We start from the raw sequence: 27805 nt of genomic DNA, 5'->3' as shown, positions 1-27805 counted from the left end.
GTCGTGGCGCAGATAATCAGAATGATTGAAAAGCGCCAATAAACACCAGCAACAACAACAACAACAACAACATCGTACGCACGCACGTGTATTGCAAGGTACTAGGTTGGTTCAACAGAAGATCATTGCAGTCGCTAGCTAGCTTCGCTTCGTAAATAACTATTGTCATTTTTCCTTTTTAGTTCAGGATGCTACAGCCATTGATGTCCAAACTCGCAGGAAAGAGAATAGTTCTGGCTTCTGGATCACCAAGGAGGAAGGAAATACTCGATCGAATTGTAGGTTTCTTCGTTAACTAAATTATCGTTTTATCAACTATAAGTTATAACTCAGCTCAGTCCCGCGTGTTGTATTTAATGTTAGCCATTGTAAAATCCTTATAACATTAAAGGACAAGTTCACCTTCATCGACATGTGGGTTGAGTGAATGCAGCAATATTAGTAGAACACATCAGTGAGAGTTTGAGCAAAATCGGACGATCCGTTAAAAATCTATGAATTTTTGAAGTTTCTGCTCAATGACGGCTGGATGAAAAGACTACTAGATCTAGGTCTATATAGCTTGCCATCGACATGAGCTCTGAGTACAACGATATAACGAAAGAAAAAGAATAAAGAAAATTCAACATAGAGTCGTTTTCCATTTTTCTCGCATAACAAAAGAACACTCGACTTCTCTCTTTCAGAAGGCAGGGGAAATAATATTACCCTCAACATACGTCGGTAGCAAGTCGAAGAAATGTGCACTTTATCCAAAAAGTAAAGTTTTGTGAATTCTCTTTTTATTTTCCTTATGTAGTTGTACGCATGTGACATCATACACTGTAGTATTCTCTTCCAGCAGTGACTGCACAGATACTTAAAAATATTCGTAACTTTTGAACGGATTGTCCAATTTTCCTCAAACATTCACTGATGTGTTCTACTAATATTGCTGCATTCTCTCAATCCTTATATATATGAAGGTGGACTTGTCCTTTAACGGCCAAGGGTTACATGTTAACCGTTTTTTATACATGTTACACTCACAGTTAGACTGTAAGCAGCTAAGTAAGCTAAGCCGAATTCCAACAAAAATAGACTATTAAAACCATGATAACTAGGCTGACATTGTAAGGATATCAATTGGCATTTTGTCTGGTCATTGCATTAAAGATGTTATTGTGGCAAAGTAGAACTGGTATTGATATTCCGCCCTACGTAATAGACTGAATTGTCTGTATGCATAGAGATTGGCACGATACTCCAGACGGGACGGACGGCACGGTAACCGCTCCAGCGAGTCTCCGCGACTCCAACACTATACGTACAAATGGTACTGGTTACAGCATACAGAGCCCCGTAGACCTATGCGTTTGCGATCTGCCATGCCTTTTGACTCAGTTACTCGTTTTTTAGTTTCACATAACACTTAACGATCATTGCTTGATTTTATTTGAAGTCGCCTAACAAAATATTAAAGATCAACTTGTAGTTGTATGTTGAGCATGATTGAATATTAGAGAGACTTGGAGCACTACCGGTACGGATCATGTCATTTTGGCCAGGAGTCTGCCTTCCTACTTCTACATCTAGCAACACAATATGCCAAGATCAGAGAGCAGCTAGGCATGACATAAGATTTTGCTGCAAGACTGTCCCTGGATTCTGAAGTGACCAGGGGGAGGGGGGGGGGGGATGCAGGGGTTGTTTCCCTTCCCACAGAAGGAGCTTTGATAGCATTTTTAATCAGTAAATTTTGCGGTTTGATTCATACTACGCATCGATTTGAAAAAGAAAGAAAGAAATAAACCCTGTCTCCAGGGCCTGGCCTCACCACCAAAAGACAACCTTTTTTGAAATTTGGTGGGTGGCAAAGTTTGAGAGGCCCTGTGCCACCACTATTGCGAACCCTGTTGTCTCTAAATCTGACTTTAAATACTAGTAGTTTTAGGTGGTTGGACATGCCTTTTTGTATGTGTCTAGGAAGGGTTTTTTTTTTTTGGGGGGGGGGTTGTTTTTTGTTTTGTTTTTTGTTTTTTTGTTTTTGGGGGTTTTTTTGTGAGCCATGAAAGAAGCTTGCCAGGCATGGCAGCCCGAGAAAAATCCCTGAGCTGCAATAATTTGCCATTTGCAGATGAAATGAAAACCCTGCATTAATGCTTCAAAATAGGTCTAAAATGTGAATTAGAGATAGAAACAGCCAGTGTAAAAATTTGAATCAGTATAATCAGTGTGAATTAGGTATTGTTAGATACACAGAATATGAACAATGGTTATAATAAAAATGTTTCCAGATTAAACTGTCTACAGTTTTGGTTTATTGAGAAAAATAGTGATATCTCCTTATATTTCAGGTTCTATTGCAAAATTCTTATATGCTAGGATGTTTTGTGATACAACTGACCTACACATACAAATGTATGCATCAAATGTGATATCTTGAACATTTTTTAAATCACTGCTCCCAAAGGTAAACAGGACCTTTATTTTTAAGTCCTTATGTTTGGCTTACACTTCACATCACAGATAGTGTTCAATCATTTCTTACACAAGATTGTAAGGTTATACACTCTACTTTCAATGGAAAGTTTTTGTTTTGTTTTTTCTACTGTCTAAGTCCTTCACGTGGAAATATGGAAATCGGTTTTTGTTTGTTTAGTTTTTGCTCCCTTTGGTTTGCCTTGTTGAATTTGTGAACATCTTTGTATTCACTTGTTAAAAACAAACAAACAGAAAAACACATGTAGCTTAGTCCTTTTGAAGCAACTCTTTATGAAATGGGTGAGATTGTACAGGGGAAACACATTCAATGACACCTGAGGTGCAACAAATATGTCTCAAGAGAGGATTGCCATGATTATCCCAATTTACTTGACCATTTTAACTTTCTTGTATCAATGTAGAGATTAGCAAAGATGAAGCTCGAGCTTTATGGGCTGAATTTCGTACTGTGATCAAAGAAGTAAATAATGTGAGTTAATCCAGTTCCTCTGTGATTTCTTCAGAGACACTTTTTTCAACTATACCAAGTAAACACCTAATCCTTTGTTGATTGTACCAAGTTTGATTCATCTACTGGTTAACCATTTTCATGTCAGTGTGTTGTTTGATGCAGATGGACAGTGGTTGTTGCAGAAGATGACAATTGTTTCATTGTGAATGAAGGCCTCATACATGGGTGTTTTAAATGTGCGTTTATGAAATAATTGTTGGCTGAGAACTCTCTCAGCAACTCTTGTGTGCTGTCTATGAACACAATTTTGCTGATATTGTACTATTTCACTTTAACCAGTAGTACTACATACATTGTAGGTCTTAACCCCTTTTCTCTTTAACCAGTAGTACTAGGTCTTAATCCCTTTCAAAATATATTTACAATTATACTAAAATACTCTTGAGAGATATTTCTGGTCAGTGATCATTTATGTGTGTGAGTTGTGACTCTCACACACACAACCTCAAATTCAATTTTTGGGTTTTTTTTTTTAACAGCTAGGGAAATACAGAGGGCAGCACGATAACATACAACATACCTAAACTTCCCTCACAACACTTTACTGTAAAACAAGGAATGTTCGCGTGCATTTTAACTTCACGAATTTTTCGAGAGCCGAGTTTCGCAAAATTAAAATGCACGCTAAAGCGGCCTTTTGTCTACTCTATGTATGCATTTAATGTTAGAGGCAACTTGCAAACATTTCATGCTGCAAATGAGGCTGTCGGCTCCCATTTGCAAAAATGTCATGCTGCAAAAATATTGTGTTTTACAATATATCTGGAAGTTATACAGCAGACTTTACACTATAGTATGACTTTCAAATAAACCAGTGAAGTTTTGCACCTTTTATATCACATTGAATTTCTTTTAGTTTTAATATCTTTCAGCTGGACATAAGTTTAGTAAAATGGGTGTTGATAATACAGAATATTGAATATTTATTGTTCATTCGCAGGGATTACACTTTGAAGTCGTTCCATCATCTTTCAAAGAAGATCTTGATAAGTCGACATTTACACCAGAAGATTATGTGAAGGAAACAGCAAGACATAAAACACTGGAGGTGGCTGAGAGACTAACAGGGGTAAGTTGGTGACGGTTCACTCATAGCTTTGTGAATACATGCATCATAGGCAAGTAACACCCTTGGGATGGTTAAGTATGCCATCCCTCTTTTCAAAGCAAATACATTTTGCTTTTATATAAAGTGAAATGGTTGGTTAGTAATACATCTATTGCTATTTCTATGATATCCAACTGGATGAAGAATTTAAAGAAAAACAACAAAGAAACTTGAAGGAATCCTATCCTTGTTAGTCCATGGGTCGAGCCAGATATTGGTACCACCTGAGGTGGCAAAACCTTTTTGGTGTCATTTTGTTTGTCAGGCATAGTATACACTGTATGCTTATCAAGCTATGATAGCATTTCCTAATGAGTAGCTTAGTCATAAGATATGAATTTTTAGCCAAGTTGGTCTAGTTTTCATATCCCTATACTTCTGAAGCGAGACTAAGCGCTATACAAAGAAGAACGCTGTCTTCTGTATGTCCACAGGTGTTCTGTTGTAAACGCGGTGCGCTTAGTCTTTATTCAAGGCAGCAAAGGGAATATCCAAAGGTTATGATGTCCACAGCTGTTCTGTTTTAAACGCGGTGCGTTTAGTCTTTATTTAAGACGGTGAAGGGAATATCCCAAACTTATGATACAGTGTATATCCCTTTATCTAAAAAAAAAAAAAAAAAAACAGCAATTCCTCATGGATTTTGCCGTATTTTTCAATTATTCATCATTTTCCGGTGAAAAATGCTACGGTGAAAACGCTAATGCCACGCCAATGTCGCTTTATTTCCATCCAACAATGAAAGATATTGCAAAAACAATGTATCGGTACACTACAATACATTATAATAAATAATATTGTAAATGAACAGAGTGATTTGCCTTGCATAAAGACTAAGCGCACTGCGTTTACAACAGAACACCTGTGGACGTACACAAGACAGTGCTCTTTGTATAGTGGTTAGTTTCGATTCCGAAGTAGGATAGGATATAAAAATGAGACCAAATTGGTTAAAAATTCACTTATTATGTGACTAAGCTACTCATTTGGAAATGCTATCATAGCTTGATAAGCATATCTATGCCCGACAAACAAAATGACACCAAAAAGGTTTTGCCACCTCAGGTGGTACCAATAACCCATTTTTCGGGTCTTGGCCCACGGACTACAAGTATGTTGGTTGTATAATGTTTCAAAGTCAGAGATGTGATGCTATTTCACAGCTGTGATTAACAAGAGATATTGGAATGCACCCTCCCGTGACCGAGCATAACTTACATGTTCCCTCGCCATGTCTTTTGTTAGTCACATTTATCACAGAAACATATGTTAGTTATGCTTAGTTGAGGGGAAGGTGCATTCCAATGTCTTTTGTATAACATATCAGTACTTTAGCAATGATTGACAGATGAGGTCACAACCAGAATCTTGGTTTGGAAGGTTTTTTGTGGGTGTATCCAAGTAATCTGAAGAAGAAATAGAAGAAAAATTATTTAAAAATATATCTGGAATGTTTCTAGATATTCGTTTCACCGCAAAAGTGATGTGGAGGGTATCATGAATCTACACAAATCAACATGCATTTGTACATGTCATAAAACCTTTGAACAATCAATCGTATACATTTGATCCGGTGAAAAAAACAATCAGTTTTTGATGTTGATCACCAAGTCATGTAACTTCATAAAATGCGATCAGTGCCTTTCACTAAAACTGGGAAAAAATTTTTAACAGTATTTAGTTCAGAGTGAGTATGGTGTAAATGAGAAGTTGTGAAAAAAAAAAATCTTCTACTTATGAAAATATTTTGTTTACTGTTGTGTTGTTTGTGACATTTGAATACATTACACAGAGTAGATCTCTTTGGTCAGTTTGTGAGGCAGGTAAATGTAGTTTTTAGATCAATGCAAATTTACATCTGGAGGCATTTTCTAGGCAGCCGTATCACCCAATTTTACAATGTTCTATTTTGCCTTTTTTTAGATACTCAGTTTAGCAGGAGGTGCATTCAAGCGCTCTCATAAAGCAAACTGAACCATACTGAACCCACACCAGAGGAGCGCTCAAACGCTCCCAAAGTGTACCATACCGAATTGAACCGGGCCAAAAATGGACCACTTCCCAATGTGTTCCAAAAGGGTACCAAAAACGTACCAAAAGTTCGCATATGTGAAGAATGCGCATAACGTGCACATACGTCATAATGCAAAGCGTTCATTCCCTTTATTCATGACATCTGTAAGTAGTTAGAGTGCCAGGTGAATGACCCTCTTTCTACAAAATGTGTGAGCTCCTTCAAAAATAACTGAAAGAGGTAGGCCTATACTTTTTCCACAGAGCGCTCTATTTTTTTTTTATACATTGAGATGTAGCATGGAAATGTGTAGAAACAGTTTTTTTTATCCCACTCAGGAACACAATATTGAATATGGTGATTAAAATGTATAGTATTAATGGGATAGTTAGAGATTATTATGAGTTTGTAGTTTGTATGAAAGGAAGTTACGTTTTTAGTGTAACCTGGTTAGTTAGGTGGGTTAGTTAGAGATTATTATGAGTTTGTAGTTTGTATGAAAGGAAGTTTCATATTTATGTAATATAGTTATTATAATTATATGTAGGTATAGTGCGTATGTGTGAGTGCATGTGTTCACATGGGTCTCTGCATGTGCTGGATCTTGCATGCAGATGCACGCGTGCGTGTGTGTGTATGTGAGTACGTTTGTGTGTACACTGTGATTATGCGTGCTAGTGTCTTGACAAGTGCTAGACTGGGCATGCGAGTGCAAGCGTTGATGCGTGATTATGCCTACGAGGTGTAATTTTAGATTTTAATATGGGTTGTTAGATTAAAGAAATTATTATTTTCTTATATTTTTGGTAAAGAATTATTGATTGAAATATATTCATATAATTTTATACACGAATGTGTGATATAGGAATAGATTTTATGTACAATGTTTATACATTCTGTGCAGTAATATGTGGTAATTTTTTTGTGCAATATATTTTATGTCTAATTGTGATTTCCAATGTGGATGAAATGTATGACAGTTCAATGTATCTAGTTGTCATTGCAATGTATTTTAGCCTTCGGGCTACAATTTTGCAAATTTTTACCTAATAATTGAAATCATTCTGATGATTATGATAATAATAACGCTCCAAATCTGGCACAGTATAGTTGGGTACACTCTGGTTCGGTTCGCTTTAGAGCGCTTGAACACACCTATGAAGATACTTGATCCACAATTCAAACTGACAACTTAAATTACTGTGAGGTTTAGCACTCAATTCGAGTATGGAACTCTGTTGAAATGCTGGAAGCATATTTTACATAATTTTGAGTAACTGTGCAGGTAAATCCACTATCATTCACACCAGTAACCAAGTCATCATTGACATTGAGATTTTCTGGGTACAAACTATTTGACATGGACTTGTATACTTGCGCAAGTACATGTAAACCATTAGTTTGCTTGTGTTGGAAATGAAGTTTGAAGTTTGAAGTTTTTATTAGCAACAACAATTTGAATGTGTACATATAAGAATCATAACACAATTGTATCTACACACATTGATGTGAAAAAAAATATACTTATCTGTTACTCCTTTACAATAACATGAGTAAATGATGATATTTGAGAGTTAAATATGATACATGTAGCATAATTCTACAAAGTTGTTGTTGTTAACAAGGAAACCAAAAGTTAGCACAAGTGCTAGTCGAGATTGGTCACTTTGATCTTCATACTAAAAGCTAAATACAAAAGAAAAAATTAGTTGAAATGACTGTGAATATGTATACAATGTTTATCATTCATTTTCTAACATAGAAAACTAATAATACTTGATACAGTATAATATCTATTAGAGTAGGAAATCTGCAAGTCATTTACGAAATGTAGATCTTTTGCTTTGTTCACACATTTCTCGTAGCAATGTGTTCCAAAGTTTTGGTCCTAAGTAAGAAATCAAAAATTGTCCCTGTGTGGTTCTAAATTTTGGTAAGTACAACATTCTTTTTATGCCTCCGCCACGAAGTGGTGCCGGAGGCATTATGTTTTCGGGTTGTCCGTACGTCCGTATGTCCGTCCGCATTCGTTTACGCGATAACTTGAGTAATATTGACTTGAATTTTACCAAACTTGGTCCAAGTATAAAGTATGATGGGGCAATTACTTGATTACATTTTGGGTGAAATCGGCCAGAGGTCAAGGTCAAATCATGAAATTGTATTTGTTTACGCAATAACTCAAGACTGGATCAAGCAAATTTCACCAAACTTTGTCCAAGGATAATATATGGTGGGAAAATTACTTGATTAATTTTTGAGTGAAATCGGACAGAGGTCAAAGGTCAAAGATCAAGGTCAAATCCTAAAATTTATCTTTTTACGTGATAACTCAAAACTGGATGAAGCAGCTTTCACCAAACTTGGTCGAAGGATGATGTATGATGCGGCAATTAGTTAAGTAGATTTTAGTGACATTGGCGGGAGGTCAAAGGTCAAAACGTCAAGGTCAAATGCTAAAAATGTTGCTATTTCCCAAGTTATATCCATGCAATGCCCAAAGGTATTTTCTTGAAACTTAGTGTAGACATGTACTACTGCATAAAGATTCTCCAGCTAGAGTTTCATGTCATAAGGTCAAAGGTCAAAAGGTCAAAGATTAGGTGAAAATGTTACAATTTCACTTTTCTCACAAATCTATCTTCATGGAACTTGGTACATATGCATGTACTGACTGGCAGGGATTATCTAGTGAATTTAGGGGTCATGGGTCAATAGTCAGGGGGTCAGAGGTCAAGGTCAACTCGTCAAAATTTTACTATTTCCCTCATATACTAGAATGTGGATGCAGTGCTTGCATTATTATTTTTAAAACTTAATATACATGTATTACCTAATGGAGATTCTCTTGGAAATTTCCTGCCAGAAACTCATAAGGTTAAGGGTCAAGGCCAGGTTTAAATGAAAAAAAAAAAAAATCTATTTTATACTGTAATTACACTCTTTCTTTATACCTTGAAAATTACTCAATGCATCTATAGACTTATAAAAGGGTCAGTCAGAAGTCAAGTAAAAATCCTCAATTTCCCAAATACATACCTGCACTCTTTAATAGACAATTATAGCAAACGTAGTTCAAGGAAAGTGAACATTCAAGAGATTTTTGACAAACCTGTCATTTCAGTATTTTGCCAGTTATGTGAAACTGTTATCTCGCATTGTGAAAACATTATACTATACACCTATTGGGAGAATCATGCATTATGGCGGAGGCATCAGTCGCCGTAGCGACATTTCTAGTTTCATTTGTAATGTGATCCCATACCCAGGAAGGACTTTTATCAGCAAGACAGTCATCAGATACCTTGCCTTGCATTGTTCGTTACAAGATCTAAAAAGAAAAAAAGAGAAAAATGACATGATTATCATGTTTGTGAAGACTTTGCTTTACACTGTGATTACTATGTTATGGAGAAATGTGTTAAGTTATGATTGTATTATTCTTCCCTATCTCTTGTGTTCAGCCAAATGAACCAGATCTGATTATTGGAGCTGATACAGTTGTGGTATGTATCCTTGTTTAATGTATCATCTTATTGTGTGTTGATTAAAACTGCAGTTGCTCAAAGCTCATTTTAAGCTCACCTGAGCCGAAGGCTCAAATGAGCTACTGCGATCACTGACCATCCGACATGCGTCATCCGTCGTTCATCACATATAAACTTTTCACATTCTCATCTTCTCCTTGAAAACCTCCTAACCGATTTTCGTCAAACTTCGCAGGTAGATCTCAATTTGTTCAAATGAGCACTGTGCCCCCCTGGGGGTAGCCTTTAAACAAGGCGACTCGCTCTGCGTGCCCCCGTATAGCGCGTTTACCCCACAAACCTGTTGGCCGGCGAGTGGAGCGGGCCGCCTTTATCCACTCGTTCAGGGATGTGTACTTTTGTCGTTGTTGTTGCTTTATATTCTTTGACAAATTTGCGTACAAATTTGACGCAGAAAATACACACGGCACCAAGGCAAGCCTCGTTAATATTAAGTAACTATTCTTATTCTACTTAATATTAACGAGGCTTGCCTTGGTGCCGTGTGTATTTTCTGCGTCAAATTTGTACGCAAACTACTTAATATTAACGAGGCTTGCCTTGGTGCCGTGTGTATTTTCTGCGTCAAATTTGTACGTAAATTTGTCAAAGAATATAAAGCAACAACAACGACAAAAGTACACATCCCTGAACGAGTGGATAAAGGCGGCTCGCTCCACTCGCCGGCCAACAGGTTTGTGGGGTAAACGCGCTATACGGGGGCACGCAGAGCGAGTCGCCTTGTTTAAAGGCTACCCTGGGGGGGGGGGGGGGGGGCAGGGGGACCCAAATTAAGGAATCTCTAAAAATCATCTTCTGTAAAACCAGAAGTGATAGAGCTAAGTTAATGCTACAGTATAGTGCAGTGATGACTGTAGTTTCAAGTTTGTTCATGGCGGATCCAGGGGTGCCCCCCCCCCCCCCCTTGTAGCCTGGGGGAGGAGAAGGGTCCAAATAGGGCTTTTAACATTATGTATTTTCATGTTCTTGTTGAAAACGTCATGATGGATTTTCACCAAACTTGGCAGGAAGCATCCCTCGTGGGATAGGATTGCAATTGGTAAATGAGCACCATGCTCCCTCAGGGGACCCTGGGGGGAGCCCAACCTCCCCCCACCCCCACAAATTAAAGAATCTTTAAGAATTTCTGTTGATATTATGAGTGGCTACATTGATGCCTGTAGTTTCATGTTTGTTAATGGCAGATCCAGGGGTGCCCAGCCCTCTTGGAGCCCAGGGGGCTTCCAAAAAAAATGCATTGTCAGATTTTTACCAAATTTGGCAGAGATTGGCAGGGATTATTGCCAGGGTATTCAATTTAATTCAATTTATTTCACATCTTTCAAAAAACCACAAAAATGGACATATGTATGAAATGTACAGAACATAACACAGAAATATACACAAAACAAAGCATTATAAGCAGTACAAGGACAGTTACTGTGAAGTATAAACACAGTAAAAACAGTAAGAACTGCAGCAGATGTGTGGGAATGACAAAAGGCCATTGGCCTGTCAAAGGTCAAACCCATGATGGACTGCATCTTACAAATTTGTATTTTAAAAATTGTGTTTGAATTACAGAACATAAACGGAGACAAAAAGAAAGACAGTAAAGAACATGGCAAGAATAAGATAAAAAGAAGCAATGACAAGATTTACAGGTAATAAACTCAGAAGACAAATACAAACAAGCTAATGAGCTACATTAACAATAACAAACAATACATGAACAAACAACAGGCAATCAATAAAACTTAAAGGTACCTCATAATATATTGCTATATTATATATTATTATTTCTGTAATAAATAAAATTTATACTTCCTTTTAAAATCACTTAAAGTGGAACACTGTTTAAACTTATCTAACATATCATTCCAAAGTACAGGACCTTTATAAGAAATCACTGTTCTCGAGAATTCATACCTATAAAAAGGAATATACATTTTATGGGAATCACATATTCACATCAAAATTATAAATGAAATAATCATTAAAAGCATAAAGGTAATAACTCTTTGGTGAAGGAATACATAAAAGAGGCAATCTGAAATTCATTGATACTATGAATATCCAATAATTGCAACTTTAAAGATAACTCTATTAGTGTGTGCCAAATAATGTGTTTTAGTTATTGTACGTATTGCACGTTTTTGGAGTTTAAAAAGTTTCTGCATTAAATGCATTGCACAATTACCCCATACAATATTACAATATGATAAATGTGATAAAATCATACAATTATATATATTCACTAAGATTTTCAATGGCAATATATGCTTCAAATTATGCAGTACTCCAATTACTCTTGATATTTAAAAAAAAATATATGATTAATATGATCTTTCCAACTTAAGCATTCATCAATAATAACTCCCAAAAATTTGATACTTTTGACTCTCTCATTCTCAACATTATTAATCATAATATTGATTGAATTCACATCAACATCTACATTCCGAGATTTAAAAATCATATAATTTGTCTTTGTAGAATTTATCTGTAATTTGTTGGCTAAAAACCATGATTGCACTTTTTGCATTTCAGTATTGATGAGCTCATCAATCGTTACAACATATTTTCCAGGTAAAAACAGGCTGGTGTCGTCAGCAAATAAAATTACAGATAAAATATCACTTACATATTGCAAATCATTAATATACATTAAACATGATAGTGGTCCAAGATTTGATCCTTGTGGCACACCAACTGAAATATCTCTAAAATGTGAATTATCATTGGCTATGCAAACATATTGCTTTCTCTCACTTAAATAACTCTGTAACCATTGCATTGCTATACCCCGCATACCGTAAAAACTAAGCTTATCAAATAAAATAGAATGATCTATACAATCAAAAGCTTTCGATAAATCTAAAAACACTCCAACTACTATTGCTTTATCTTCAAAAGCTTTGGCAAGTTTATCTACTAAATCAATTATTGCATACATGTGATGTACTGCACCCTTTTATAAAACCAAACTTTCTCCGATATAGAATGTCATGTTTTTGTATAAAAGAGATCATTTTGTCGTAAACTATTTTTTCTAATATTTACTAAAAATTGATAAAATGGAGACAGGTCTGTAATTATTTACAGACATTTTATTACCATTCTTAAAAATTGGTATCACTTTGGCAATCTTTAATGCACTTGGAAAAATACCTTGTTCAATAGACGCATTAAAAATATTGCACAAAGGTGACACAATTGCATCAATAGAAGTTTTTACTACTTTTGTGTTAAATCCATCATACCCTACTGATTTATTTACATCTAATTTGAAAACTACATTTAAAACATCTGAAACTGTTATAGGACTAAAAAACAAAGAATCATTTACCTTTCCACACATATATTTTTTAAAAGAATCATTTTCAGATATGCTTAACTGTGCATTATCATGAATTTCTTTTCCAATTTTACTAAAAAAAAATTGTGAAACACATTACATATATCTATTTTATTTATGAGTACCTTACCATCAAACTCAATTTCATTTATTGATGCTTTCTCTTTTTTTCTTACTCAATATCTCATTTGTAACTCTCCAAGTGGTTTTTGCATCATTGATAGCGTGTTTGAATTTAAAAGGACTGTACAGTACTGGTTGAGGTAAGGGATTCATGTTTTGAACATTTCTAAGTGAGATAATGAGAAACCTCTTGTGAAATATGAAAGAGCATGTAATTTTAAGGATTCAAAGTTTATTTGATGAAAATTGGTTTTCAAATGGCTGAGATATCAAAAAAAAAATGATAATAATAAAAGGCGACAGGCCACAACTTTATTAGGATCTCTTTTTTGGATATCTCAACCATTTCAAAACCGATTTTCATCAAGTAAACTTTTGATACCCTTTAGAATTGCATGCTCTTTGACATCTCATAGAGTGGTTTCTGAATATCTCGCAAAACATTAAAAGCTAAATCCTCACCTCGATCAGAACTGTACACACCCTTTAACATCATAATAATTTCGTTTTGCAGTTCTTATTGTATTACCAACTTTATTTCTATTTAATACACTTTCCTTCTACTATCTGTTGGGATTCTTAAATATTTCTTAAACAAAACATATTTTCGTGTACACAATTTTTTTTATTTCTGCAGTTAACCATGGCTTTCTTTGCATATGTGACCCTGCACCTCAAAACAAACAAAAAGTCGCCAGACATGAATTTTTAGTTAAGACCATATTCTGAAAGAGCAGACTATAAGCTTTAAAATGATGTATAACTCAAATCGAATGGACTCTCCTAACCATCTAAATATTGGAAAGAAAGCACAAACTCAGGAAAAGTGTGAACTGAGAAAAGAGGCTCTGAAGTACAGTGTCTATTCAAACGCTTAATCTTTACCAAACCATGCTGACTGTGCGATGAATGGGACAAAAAACAGGAAGTAAACCACCAGAGTAACAACAATGAAGGGATTATCAGATTAAACTGAAATTAAGCATGCCTCATTAACACATTCTGTCCATAATTGATGCCAACTTTCAAAGCAGTAGTACTATCCTTTCAAAAGTTATTAGAGTTGAAAGTGAAGAGTATGGACAAGGTTTTTCAGAAATGAAAAAGGGATTCTAAAGAGACACCTAATCACACTATTCTACCAAAAATGTTCGAGATAAACTGCTAAAAAAAACACTTTCCTGCCCGTTTTATGATACCAAATTTTAGCATAATGTAAAAGAAGACCCGCTCTTTCAGAAAATATGAAAAAGTCAAGTTTGGCTAGGTTGGCCCATTTCACTTATTCTAAGTTCTCGCGCAAAATCAGTGTGTGCGACTTTATGTTCGTTTGGAGGTCACATATATGTTTTCTTTGTCTAACCTCTATTTCAGGAAAACATTCATTATACAATTCAGAATAAATGTCTATTAAGCCGGCTATATTTCTCATTTACGTCATTTATATTGTATAAAAATGTCCAATCAACTGCGTGTAATTTTGAACAAAATGTATACATTTTTTCATCATTTATTTCTCTCTTTCTATATTCTGCATCAAAATCATTCAATACTGCCTTAGAATTAATCAAAATAAATGGTGTCAGATGATTACTGACATCAGTTCGAATTATTCCACTCTTTTATATTTTTTTCAGAATAATTATAAAATATGTTATCCAATATAGTAGCTAAATGAGAAGTTATTCTAGTTGGTTGGAATATTTGAGGTAAATATGAATACGAAGTGAAATTATCTATAAAATCATTCACATACTGACAAATATTTATTTTCATTAAATCCACATTAAAATATCCCATTATGATATTTTCTTTCCTCTCATTTGATATGGTATTTAAAGAAGCTTGGATATTTTCTACAAAATTTTCAACTGTCTGCTGAGGAGGTTTGTACATCACTCCAACAATATAATTTATTATCTTATCATATACCTCAATGAAAATACTTTCAACGACATCATTGCATATATCTAAATCTGTTCTTCTTTTAAATCTAATATTGTTTTGAATAAAAATTCCAGCTCCTCCTCCTCTTTTTCCCTGTCGAGCATTACCAACAAAGGTATACTGTGGGAGAGAAATAAGCCCTTCCTCACCATCTCTCAACCATGTTTCAGTTACTCCTATGATTGACATGGGCATATCTAACATTTCTACACAGTGACAAAAATTATCAAAATTGCGTTTTAAACTACAGCAGTTAAAATGAAACAAAGATAACATATTTGAATTCTCAGTTGATTTAACATAATCGCAAAATTCGCTGGGAGTATAATAAGCATTATAAGTGGCAACTTCACTATCAAAATCAGATATATGTGTGTTATATTGTTGAATGTTTCTGTTACAAAGAAAACAATTATCACAATTTATGTTAGAATTTTGCCTGTTACACAAAACACAAACACAAGAAATCGACATTTAATATTCAAACCAGGATATGTATACATTAAAAAAAAAAAAACTTTAGTTCAATATAAAAAGGTAAGTTGTACACCAGGTGATGATCAAATATGAAATATAATGAGTGTTTCTGAATCACATTGCAATATTTGTGATGGGGTTACTGATTTACAGTTTTTAGAAGTCAGTTATTGAATGTATCCTCTTTTTCACAGTGCCGCCATTCGTCGCTTTGAGCAGCACCAGGATCCTTCCGTCCGTTGACCAAGCAGCTATCACATTGCTGTTCGTTTTGACTAACTCATTTGCTTTTTGTAGCAGATTCCTCTTTGTTGCTGTCAGGTCCTCCTCGATGCCAATATGCTTCCCTTTCAGTCGCTTCCTGTTCCTGATGACAAGATGGCGAACACGGTAGGTAGCAAACTTGATGATGATAGGTCTAGGGGGCTTTGTCTTCTCTCCTCTCTTGACAGGACGTGGAGGACCAATGCTATGGGACCTGTCGATGTCCTCAGGCTTCAACTTCACATTCAGCTCTTTGCTGGCTACAAGTGTAGGTCGAGCATCACTGCATCGGTGTCTTCATGATCCGACTCAGGAATGCCGTACAGCCGCAAGCAGTTCCTGCGCGAGTATTGCTCTGCATCGTTCAAGGTGCGCTGCAGATTGGCGATTTTGTCATTATTGCGTTCCTGTTCTTTCTGCATCAAAGATATGGTGGCTTTTGTCTTGATCTCATTTTCAAGGTCCATGACTCTACTCTCTGTCTGTTCGAGTTGGTCGCGGAGAGTTTGCAACTCCTTTGTCACAGCATCGACAAGAGCAGACTCGAGCAAGTCCCTGAATTGCTGGCTGCTGAAAAAGTCTCTCACTTCTTCACACATCTGTTCACCTAAATCTACTGGATCTGTTGAGTTGGAAGCTATGTTTTTCTTTCCTTTAGGGGGCATGGTTCAAGCCAACAGGTACTGATGAAAAGAACTTGTTAGGGGAGTCTGCTGTTGAGCGATCAGTCCACAAAGCTGACAGGTAAGAGGATTACACTTGACGGTGGTAGCGATGGAGTTAAACAATTGGTCCCTGGTACAGAAGGTTGCACAAGCACAATATAGGCCTATGGGTCACTTTTGTAGTATTCACAGTCTGAAGGTAGGTCAGTTGTCAATTTACCAACACCAAAATGTACCTTTAGGACTATGAATTAAACTCTGTGAAGTGTTGAGGCGAAGTAGTGTTTCAGAAATACATATATACTCAAAATTCATCAATCACGAAATGTCCTGGTGTGACATATACCTCCAAAGGTGTTCTAAGCCATTAAAGAGACACTGTCATCTGGGTATATCCATTCAGATAGATGTCACAAAATAGCAATTCAAAGAGTATATTTCAGCAGCTCCTCACAGCTCCTCACAGCTCACAGCTCCTCACACCGCCTCAGAGGATTAGAAAACATATCTATGCATTTGGGCACCATTCCCTACCGGGGGGGGGGGGGGGGGGGGGGGGGGGGTCCAAGGGGCTCAATCCCCACATTTAAGAACACATTTTATTCATCTTCTTGAAAACACATGGTCAAATTTGTCACCAAACCCAGTGCATAATCACAAGGGTAACAATTTGTGTACTTAATACAAGGACCATACAACCCCCATTTCATAAAAGAAAAATATTGTTTAACCGTGTTTTAACTGGGGGGTCAAATTGACCCCCCCCCTCGACATTTCGTGCCATGATTCCGCAACGCACAAAGATGGTGCTGCGTCATTTCGTGACTTTTTATGCCTCCGCCACGAAGTGGTGCCAGAGGCATTATGTTTTCGGGTTGTCCGTCCGTCCGTCCTTCCGTCCGTCCGTCCTTCCGTCCTTCCGTCCGTCCGTCCGTCCTTCCGTCCGTCCGTAATGAATTTTGTGGACAAGGTAACTATCAAAACCTGTTGAGGTATCCTAATGAAACTTGGCATGTATGTGTATTAGGGGGTGAAGTTGTGCCTATCAACTTTTGGGTGCACATACTCAAGGTCAAAGGTCAAAAGGTCAAGGTCAAATACATAAAATTTCAGTATTTCCACCATATCTATTGCATGCCTGAAGATATTTTCTTGAAACTTAGTGTATACATGTATTACCCAATTAAGATTCTCTGGTGAAAGTTTGGGTCATGAGGTCAAAGGTCAAAGGTCAAAAGGTCAGGGTCAAATACATAAAATTTCACTATTTCCACCATATCTATTGAATGCCTGAAGATATTTTCTTGAAACTTAGTGTATACATGTATTACCCAATTAAGATTCTCTGGTGAAAGTTTGGGTCATGAGGTCAAAGGTCAAAAGGTCAAGTAAAAATATTAAAACTTCTTTTTTTTTCCGTACCTTGGAAAATTGTTCAAGGTATCTTCATGGAACATAGTATATACATGTACTGACTGGAAGTGATTATCTAGAGAATGAAGGGTTCATGGGGTCAAAGGTCAGGGGTCAAAGGTCAAGTGCAACACTTCAAAATTTTACTATTTCCCTCATATTTATGCAATGCCAGCAGGGTTATTATTTTTTTTACCACTTGGTGTATGCATGTGTAACCTAATAGAAATTCTTTGGAAAGTTTTTTTTTTCTTCTTTTTTTGCCTCAAAGATCAAAAGGTCAAAGATCAAGTGAAAGTGCTGAACTAACTTTTTCCTCCATATCTCGGAAGTGGCTCAAGTTATCTTGAAACTTAGTAGACATTATGCATGTTCTACCTGAAAGTGATTATCTTATGAATTTTAGGGTCAAGGGCCAGATGAAAATGGTAACAATTTACTATTCAATTCAGAAATTGCACTTTTTCTCCACACCTGTACCTTGAAAATTACTCAATGCCTAAATGTATGAATGGGTCAAAGTCAAGTTAAAGTCCTTAAATCCCTAGATACATGCTCTCCTATTCATCCAATTAAACCTAGGTCAAGGAAGGTGAACATTCAACACACTTGTGACAAACTTGTCATTTCAATATTTTGCCAATTTTGTGAAAATGTAATCACACATTGTCCACATGTACTATCTAGACATATTGGGAAAATCATGCATTATGGCGGAGGCATACCAGTCGCCAAAGCGACATTTCTAGTTTCATTTAAGTCTCCCACATATTTTTAGACCAAATTTGCGGCGTTCAGGTACACCATTCTGAAGTTACGTAATGATTTGCATATAAATGTCAACCTAAAAACAGCTCAAATTTACAATATGGAGTGCAAATCCAATGCAAATTGTGTTTTTTTGTTAAATTGATATAAATTAGAATATTTCCACTTTTTATCATTGAAATTAATCAATTCTAATGTACATGTAGATTAACTTTGAGAAAGTGCCTGCGACAAAATTTGGTCAAAAAATAATAGAAAACAAAAGGTCGAAAAAACAATAAAATACATAAGAAACAAAGCAATAAAAAAATTGATGTTGATTGTGCTATTTTTTTACAAGAGAATTGTTTGATGTGTCTTAAGGAATTCTGACACAAAAATTTAGCAGTCCTTCAGTCTTTTTAATGGAGTTACAGGTGAAAATACAAATTCCATGCATAAATTTACATAATCAATTTATTAAAAATAGAAAATCAATATTTTTCTATTATGGGACCATATAATCTCGTAGTTAACATCCTGCTCTATGTTCAGGGAAAATTTTGCGGCCATCGTGCCGTCGGCGGCCAAGATCTGAAGGGGGGGGGTCAAATTTACCATCTAGAATAGGGTTAAAGCTGGAAATGCTCCGTGTAAATACATTTATAGTGAATGCACTTTCAAGTACAGGTTTATAGTAGGTCCAGGGGTTGGGCGGGAATTGAGGGGGGGGGGCAATTTTTACATCAAATTTTTTTTTTTCAACTGCATAGTTAAATTTTCTAAATACAGTGCACTTGGCAGACATTTTTTACTAGTGTGGTGGAATATGAAAATGGACACCATGCCCTAATAGAATCCCTCAAACCTGCCCCACCCCCACCCCCAAGTTTGCAATGTTCTCAGGTAAGGGTCTGCAAGAATGCATGGAAGGTAAATTTACAATGCTAAGGTGAGTGCAAGAACCCCCTCCGCCTTATCCCTTTGAAGACGAGTCCTGACAACACTCAGGCAGGTGTCTATGCTAAATGCTTGTTATATAGCAAAATCAGTCCGTCCTCAAGGTGTTCATGTCAGCTTAGAGGAGCTTTGAGTAAAAGTATGTGACTGAATTATTTGCGATTCCCTGCTATTACAATGTGTTAGGTGTGACAAAATCATATCAGATAACACTGACATTGATATCAGCAATGGCTGAATAGTGTACTGGTACAATTTTGTTGGATGTAATAAATCATAAATGAAAGCATAAATCAGTTTCATTAAATTCAAGATTTATTTTTAAATGGATCGTATAGTTTTGGTTGAGACCTAATTTCAGGTTTCTAACATTTTTTGGTGAGATGAGGAGAAACCTCTTACGATATATGAAAGAGCATGTAATTCCATGAGGATTTCAACGTTTATTTGATGAAAATTGGTTTTGAAATGGCTGAGATATCCAAAACAGAGCAATTGTAATAAAGTGTGGGACCCACCTTTTATTTTGATCGGTTTGTTTTACTTTGTGTTTGGATGTTTCAGTCATTCCAAACCCAATTTTTATCAAATAAACTTTGAATTCCTCTTAAAATGGTATGCTCTGTACTATTTCATAAGTGTTTTCTTGGTACAAGTGTATCTCCCAAAAAGTTAAAAGCCAATTCTCATCTCCACCAATACTATACCATCTTAAGTTAGGTTTCAGATTTTGCTCTATTTTCAACCCGCTGTACAAAACTTCAATTTTGCACAGGGGTCAATTGGTGTGTATGGGAGTGTGTGGTTAACACCCTGACAATGGTCCTGAGCATTGGCCAGGATTGGAATGCTCTTTGTATTCGTGAGAAATTCCACTGTCACAGCTAGTCTTTAATCATCCTAAAATGTACATGCAAGCATTTAAAAACATGTGCTTTTTTTTTTTTTTTCATGCACATGCATGTTTCATGTTCGTGCATTTTACCCTTTACCACGAATTCAGACTAGCAGTGCCCAGGGCAATCCATCATGAGTTATTAATATTAGCATTCATGTGCCTTGGAGCAAGAGTCCAGAAGCCTAGTCAGCAGAGCTCGCTGGAAAGGTGGTATTTGTGGTATTCATTGTCTATTGTTCAGGGTCATTGTATGCACACACTCACATACACATCATTGGTTTGTGTAAAGTTCAGTTTTGTACGGAGGGTTCAAATTTGACCAAAATCTGGAACTTAACTTTAAAATAAATCATGGATTTAACAAAACTGATTCATGCTCTTATCTTCAAATTACCTCCAACTAAATTGTACACTATTTAGCTCTCTCAATGACAGTGTTATCTGATGTATAGTTTTTAAAAGTGGGAAATGTTTTTTATAACACCTAGCAGAAAGCCCCTAGCTATACTGGTTATGATAAAGTATGACTTTCTACCCTCCTGCCATACATATGTATTTGTGCAAATAGACCTTACTAGATGAAAAGAGAAGGAATACTCAGTGAGAATGCAGACAGTGCTGTGTTCTTCAGTTTTTCTGCAAATTAATGAATCGCACAGCAATCTGCATAATAGGACAAAGGCCCCGCTATAGATACGGTAACAATCTTGTATTGCCGTATGATCATCAAATTATGTCCGTACACTGTATATCCATCTGACTTGCATTCAGAGCAAAGTGGTGAACATTCAAACAGCGCACCCATCTATGTCTCTCCCTTTCTCACACCAATATGTGTGGATTCTGCACAATGCAACATACATTGTACAACTGCAGAGTTGTTAAACTACAAATTGCAGTACAGTCCATCCTTGATCATCCTACCCTCTCTTAAAATAAGGATGCCTCCAAGCAGTAAAGACAAAAAAAAAAGTGATTTCAAACACAGAGAAAACCCCTACAAAACTCACGCGATTTACCTATGATATTCCCACAGAATCATGTTATGAATTTTACAGTAAAATTTTTCAATTTTATTATCATGATGTTCGGAAGACTAGCATAAATTATAATACTGTTGTGGTGTACACAACCTACGTAGCTACCACTGGATTGGTAGCCTACTTGTACTCATACATATATACAGCTGTACATCGTTTTTCCCATATTTGGCTAAATTGCTTATCCGGAAGGGCACTGGTATATAGTAACATGGCCGGATAACAAAGATCAGACTGTGCATGGCATGCAGAGATTATAAGTATATGAAAATGACTCTGGGCTTATAAGAGCAATGACACTTTCAGTTTTGAGAATTTTGAATTGTATGGACCAGGGAAGACGTTAGATTTAAAAATGTAAATCTGTTACTGGCAATTCCTTCAAGATTTGCTGCAAGGAGGTCAGGTTGTAATTCATTTAGGACTTCTGGTTGTCTGCTTTTGTTCTCTTGTTGCTAGTGTTGTTGTAATGAGTATATCGGCCATTGTGTGGGTGTGGATGAAATATCTTTTGATGGTGAAGGTAAATATTGTTCTGACTGATATTGTTATTTTTCTACCAAGGCTCTTGGAGATAGGATCCTTGAAAAGCCAGTAAACGAGAAAGCTGCCTTTGAGATGCTCAGTGCCCTAAGTGGAAATACACACAAGGTTCACACAGGGGTTGTTCTGATATGTCCCAAATTGCAAGGTATGTAAAAATGACAGCAAAATACATGTTTTGGGGGGTTTTTTATCATTGAAAAACAGACCACCATGAGCTGTATTAAGGTGTCAGTCAATTTGTCTTGGTTCTGCACTACCCTTTCTCGTTTCTTTACAGTCATTTCTTTTATATATAAACCACTTTAAACTTTACAGGATAATTTATATTATTGTGTTGCTTGAAGGTTTGCATGGTGAAGTAAATGAAGGAGAAAGATTTGCAGTGACACCATGTGTATGTAGTCCTTAATAAATAGTCTTAATTTATATATTATATCAACTTGCATGACAAAACCAGCAGAAGCTCCCCCATAATATAAATTAAAGTCCAATTCTTGAAGAGGTGAAATCTCAGTGCTAATAATGTATTCCTCTCCTACCACAAAAAAAAAGATGCAAATCCAGCAAGCAAGACTAGGAATTCACATTTGAAACAATGGGCAGTGAATTCAGGGGCCAATTCCTGTAAACTTTATAGTCACTCCTTTCTTGTGTGAAATAAACAGTAGATTTCAAATACCTCAGCAATTTTACTAAAGTTAATATCAGATTAATATAGTGCACCTGTCCACATTGTGTGCATGATAAGTAAAAGTGTCAGTACTAAGGCCCCAGTCACATATAAACACAGATCCTCAAGGATCTACCTAGTAATCCGGGGAGATCCGGGATAGTATCGACATTGATGAAGTGTCGACGAGCGTTGATATGGCTGTACACACAGTATCAACACGGCAGCAACATGGATAAGGCAGGAGCGCGGCGTCTACACAGATCAACACAGCAGCTACACGGCAGCCACATGGACCATCCCAGATTGCTCTGCCAACACGGCAATATCCGAATGACACCGGATGTTTTTGACCTCCAAAAGTTGCCGTGTTGGCCTCCCGGATGTCCCCGGATCTACACAGATGTCCAAGGATGTCCAAGGCGTGAAACCGGGATGTCTATGTGACTGGCGCAATAAGTTTGTAGGGTTTTCATGAATATTTTCACGTTCCTCTTGGATAGAAAACAGAGAAAATAGAAAAGAGATAGGCAATAATTGATCTGGAAAAACTGTATGAAAAAAAAAATACTCTTGTAGATTTCATACTTGAAGCAAGCTTGTAAATTTGTCTAAAACAACCCATCCCAAGATCAACTGAAGTGACCCAAATACACAGAAGCCTACCAGTAGATCTCTCTTTGACATTTCATGGTTTTGTGATGCAGGGGCACATGTAGGATACACATAGTTATCAGAGCTCTATTAGAAATATACATTGTAATTGTTCTGATCGATGTTTTGAACATAGTCAAATGTACTGTATGTAGCACAGTGTTTTAATGTTATGGGGACACTGTGGCACAGTGAATAAGATTCCCACCAAGTGCTTAAATCCTTTGACAAGGTATTTTTACCCACCCCATCCGTCTTGACCCAGGCATGGGTGGGCCTACATGGCAACGCTAGGGTGATAATAATAGCAGAGCCCTCTGGTAGAGCAGTGGTACAATTAGTTACTGACGAGGCTACCCTGGATAAAGAAGATATTTTTATTAGGAACTTTTTGTTTACTATGAAAGTATCAAAATCATGGAATGGTCATTTTCTTGTGTTCACGATTACGCCTGATACATGCACATACAGTATCTTGAATGTGTGGAGATATGCATTTGTTATTGTTGATCATGGTATAATTTACAAGTGTATGTTTAAACGATCGCAGAATTGTGCTGTAAAACTGTTGTTTTAATCATAATTTGGCTCTTGAAAATTTGTGCAGACGGAGGAAACAAGCCATTCCACATTATTCAGTTCCATGAAACTACAGAGGTTGTATTTGGAGATCTTTCACCAGAGGTCATCCATGCATACATTTCTTCACAGGAACCCATGTGAGTCTTTCAAACAAGTTCAGATTTGATATCTAGCTGCAATAATGTTATAAATCATAGTTGTTTTTTTAATGAATTTCTGCCTTTCTGATATACTGTTTGTACTTCCTGCAACATTTGTAAAGTAATTGAATATGTGCAAAGAACTAATTTAGTTAGACTTTAATTAACTTAGGTGGAATTATTTTTAGGAGCAAGCAGTTGAAAGCTTTGACAGATTCTGTGTATATAGATGTATTAGAGTAGAGCAGAAAGAGGGGACAATGTGTAGAATGGTATTAACTATGTGTTTTACATTACAAAACAAACAAACAGAAATGCAATCGCAGGAATTCGTAAAATAAAGTCCATACATTAAATCAGATTAGGTTTTGATTCTTCCTTCGACTTTAACAGCAGTCAAATTTCTCCCTTTAGTTTCATGTACTGTGGACTCCCATTATAACAAAGTCCTCGGGACAGGCTGTTCTCTTTCGTTATATCAAAATTTTGTTATAACCGAACAAATAAACAATAAAAATACCAAAAAAAAAAAATTGCGGCCTGCATTTTTACTTTGTTGTAACCGGAATTTTGTTATAACCATGTTCGTTATAACGGGAGTGCACTGTACCATTTACCTGTACTAGTACACGTTGTGATTTTGACTTCAAAATCATACCAGCATAATATTTACATTGAAGGAAGCTTTGTTATGTTTCTCATGAAACCAACCTTGCTGTCCTGTCCACTACAGGGACAAGGCAGGTGGCTATGGAATCCAAGCATTGGGTGGAACATTGGTGAAAGGCATCGTGGGAGACTACTTTAATGTTGTTGGCTTTCCCCTACATCACTTCTGCTGCAAACTTGTGGATATATTCAGATGATGATGTCTACTGATGGGCAAAGTCCAATTTCAAGGCTTCCTGGAACTCTAGAAGTTACCAATGTTGACAGTCTTTGTCACACTTGTTGAAATGCTTTCATATGTTTGAAATCTCACTTACCAAGTCTCTGTGGGGCCATTCTCCTCAAATGACAATTTTTATTGTGTACGTCCCTGCTGTGGATCACATTTTTATCTCTTCACACATTTATCAGTACTCTTTTTGCCATACATTGTGATTTGGAGTTTGGCTATTGTTGAAGTGGATGCATTCACACTGTAGGCCTATAGATTGAGTAATCAAATCTAATTCTATGAATGACAGGGCAGTCACATTACAATCATAACTTGTATGGTACACGTAGTTAGCTGCTGTAAGTTTGCAGTTGTAATAAAATGAATTGATTTGGATGGGACCAGACACAAATATGTGTCACATTGAATGATAAAATCTTTTGAGTTGATTTCTAAATTAGGGTAAAAGTGGAGGATTCTCTAATTTATGCAGTGTGCATTCCATACTTTGGAAGCATACAAATTGAAACATTTAGCAGTTGAGGAAAGATTGCATCTAGCAACCATGAGATGTGTTTGATTATGAAAAGAACAGAGATAACAAACTGGTTTCTAACAAATTAGATACCATGGTGGAAGATCATTTACAATTTTGAAGATACGTTAAAAAATTTTATATTCTATCAGTGGTCAAATGAGCAAAGAAAAAGGGGATTCCATTGGGATTCGAACCCGAGACCTCGGGATGCCAGCCCAGTGCTCTACCGACTGAGCTATAGAGAGCCCTAGTTCAGTGTTCATCCCAGAAACCCTAAATTCTCAATGCTCAATTTTATATTCAACGCAATACAAGAGGGGTAACCAATGTAGTTTGCTGAAGAGGGCTGAGGGGTGACCCCAAACTATAAATATGCGTGATCCAAAACCAAACATACTTCACAATCATACTGTATATGTTTCATTACTAGTTAAGGTTCATTTGTCAGCATTAAAAAAAAACCAAAAAAAAACATGTACTGTAAAAGTGGAAATTTTCGCAGTGTTGAAATTTTCGCGCATTTCGTGCTACCAGAAACTAGCCCGAAAATAAAAGCATGCGAATATTTTTACTTTCCATATGTTCTCCTGTGCGTGATGTCTTGATTCCACGGAATTAAAAACACACGAAACTCTTTACCCAGCCAAGCGCGAAAAATTAGTCGCGCGAAAATATCCACTTTTACAGTATTATGTTGCCCAGTGTTGCACCACATCAGCAGCCAATATACAATTAAAAGTGACTCCCTTTACAATGAAATCTTCAGGACCAGCAGTTTTCTTTCGTGATATCGAAATTTTAATAGGTGCACAGTGAATTATGTTAAGCGATATAGATGATAATTTTAATGGACTGAATTTTTACTTCATTTAACAAGAATTTTGTTATTACCATGATAATTGTTATGGGACAGAGTGTCCCTAGGTGTAATGCCATTATGAATTACATTGTAACTGAAGTACATGTACCTACAGTAGAACTTTGATTATCCAGCCATGGATTATCCAGATTCTCTGTTATCTGGACATCAACCAGCTGACATTTATTTTTTGTTGTTGTTGTTGTTTTCATGTATTTTCAGTGTCAAACTTCACTCAAAACAAACACACGTATGTTTAACTATTATCGTGTGAATACACAACAGGACATCCCAATCATCGCAGTGGACTGTAACTTGTAAGTTACATGTAGTTCGTGAGTCGATGTCAAAAACTGGTGCAGCGCTTGTCACTGGCACTGAGTGCACAGCAGTAGTTACAGTACAATGCAGCGGCAGTATCGAACGAGTTGCAAATTTGATCACATTGTTCGTCAATATCCATCAAACAATATATGAAGGGATATTTTAGTTATATTTTGTTTTATCTCCTTATCAATATCTGAAGTATGAAACATGACAGTGCCGTGCAGATAATTATAATATTAGTGAATTGCTAACAACATGTGTATACCCCTAGCACGATATGCTAGTGCTGTACATTTTTATATTTGAGCATATCTGTCTTATCCAGTCCAGACATGGCCGCATATAAGGTTCGACTGTATCATGTAGAAATTCAAAATTTATTCTTGTGTGATACACACCATATCATTGCTTATGATATGCTAGATTTTGTCTGTATTAAAATCTGCTTTATCATATTGATTCGTACTCAGCTGCAAGGTTGTATTTCATCAGAAGTACCAATTATAGTATTATTTCACTTATTTGACAGAATGATAGTGATCTTGATCTTGATATTGCACCGGTATTATGGTACAGTTGTACATGTACATGTACTTTGTGCCATTTGACTAAAAATGTATGTTCTCTTGGTGGAGACTGATGAAGGCTGTAGGCCAAAGCTTGAATAGAGGGAGAGAGAGAGAGAGAGAGAGAGAGCAATGTTTGCCTCTTACCTCATTTCTTATGCATACAGTGGACTCCATGTAATGTATAACAAAGTCCTTGGGACTGGCAATTTTCTTTCGTTACATAGCAGGGGCGGATCCAGGAATTCCGTAAAGGGGGGCGCCAACAATATTTCTGGTGCTACTTACAGGTTTCATCTCATTTTTTTCTTTTTATTTCTTTTGTTTTAACAACAAATAAAAAGGGGGCATGCGCCTGGTGCGCCCCCTTCTGGATCCGCCACTGCATAGAAATTTTGTTATAACCAAACAAACAATAAAAAATGTAGAGTGGATAATGTGGCCTGAATTTTTACTTTGTTGTAACCAGAATTTCATTGTGTTCGTTGTTACGGGAGTGCACTGTAT

At 36.4% G+C, this 27805-nt stretch overlaps 1 protein-coding gene and 1 pseudogene across 1 annotated transcript; one reads left to right on the top strand and one right to left on the bottom strand.

Annotated features, from left to right (window-relative positions):
* Window positions 1-122: 122 nt before the first annotated feature.
* Window positions 123-25928, top strand: LOC139733931 (probable bifunctional dTTP/UTP pyrophosphatase/methyltransferase protein). Its single transcript, XM_071644744.1, has 6 exons — window positions 123-278; window positions 3936-4064; window positions 9582-9623; window positions 22101-22227; window positions 24014-24125; window positions 24862-25928. The coding sequence occupies exons 1-6, from the start codon at window positions 189-191 to the stop codon at window positions 24992-24994; spliced, it is 633 nt and encodes a 210-aa protein (XP_071500845.1). The 5' UTR covers window positions 123-188; the 3' UTR covers window positions 24995-25928.
* LOC139733932 (uncharacterized) lies at window positions 15706-16478 on the bottom strand (annotated as a pseudogene).
* Window positions 25929-27805: the final 1877 nt, after the last annotated feature.

The sequence above is a fragment of the Diadema antillarum genome, unplaced genomic scaffold, assembly GCF_040938485.1.
Source record: "Diadema antillarum isolate AM-2024a unplaced genomic scaffold, OU_Dant_1.0 seq00000506_RagTag, whole genome shotgun sequence".
NCBI lineage: Eukaryota > Metazoa > Echinodermata > Echinoidea > Diadematoida > Diadematidae > Diadema > Diadema antillarum.
The sequence above is the reverse complement of the archived record's forward strand: the minus strand, read 5'-3'. Positions and strand labels throughout refer to the sequence as shown.

Bases quoted from the DNA above. Each gene is read 5' to 3' on its own strand.
- LOC139733931 (XM_071644744.1), top strand. From the start codon at position 189: ATGCTACAGCCATTGATGTCCAAACTCGCAGGAAAGAGAATAGTTCTG. The intron at 9,624-22,100 runs GTATGTATCCTT...TTTTCTACCAAG, and splicing joins TTGGAGCTGATACAGTTGTG to GCTCTTGGAGATAGGATCCT. The intron at 22,228-24,013 runs GTATGTAAAAAT...AAATTTGTGCAG, and splicing joins GATATGTCCCAAATTGCAAG to ACGGAGGAAACAAGCCATTC.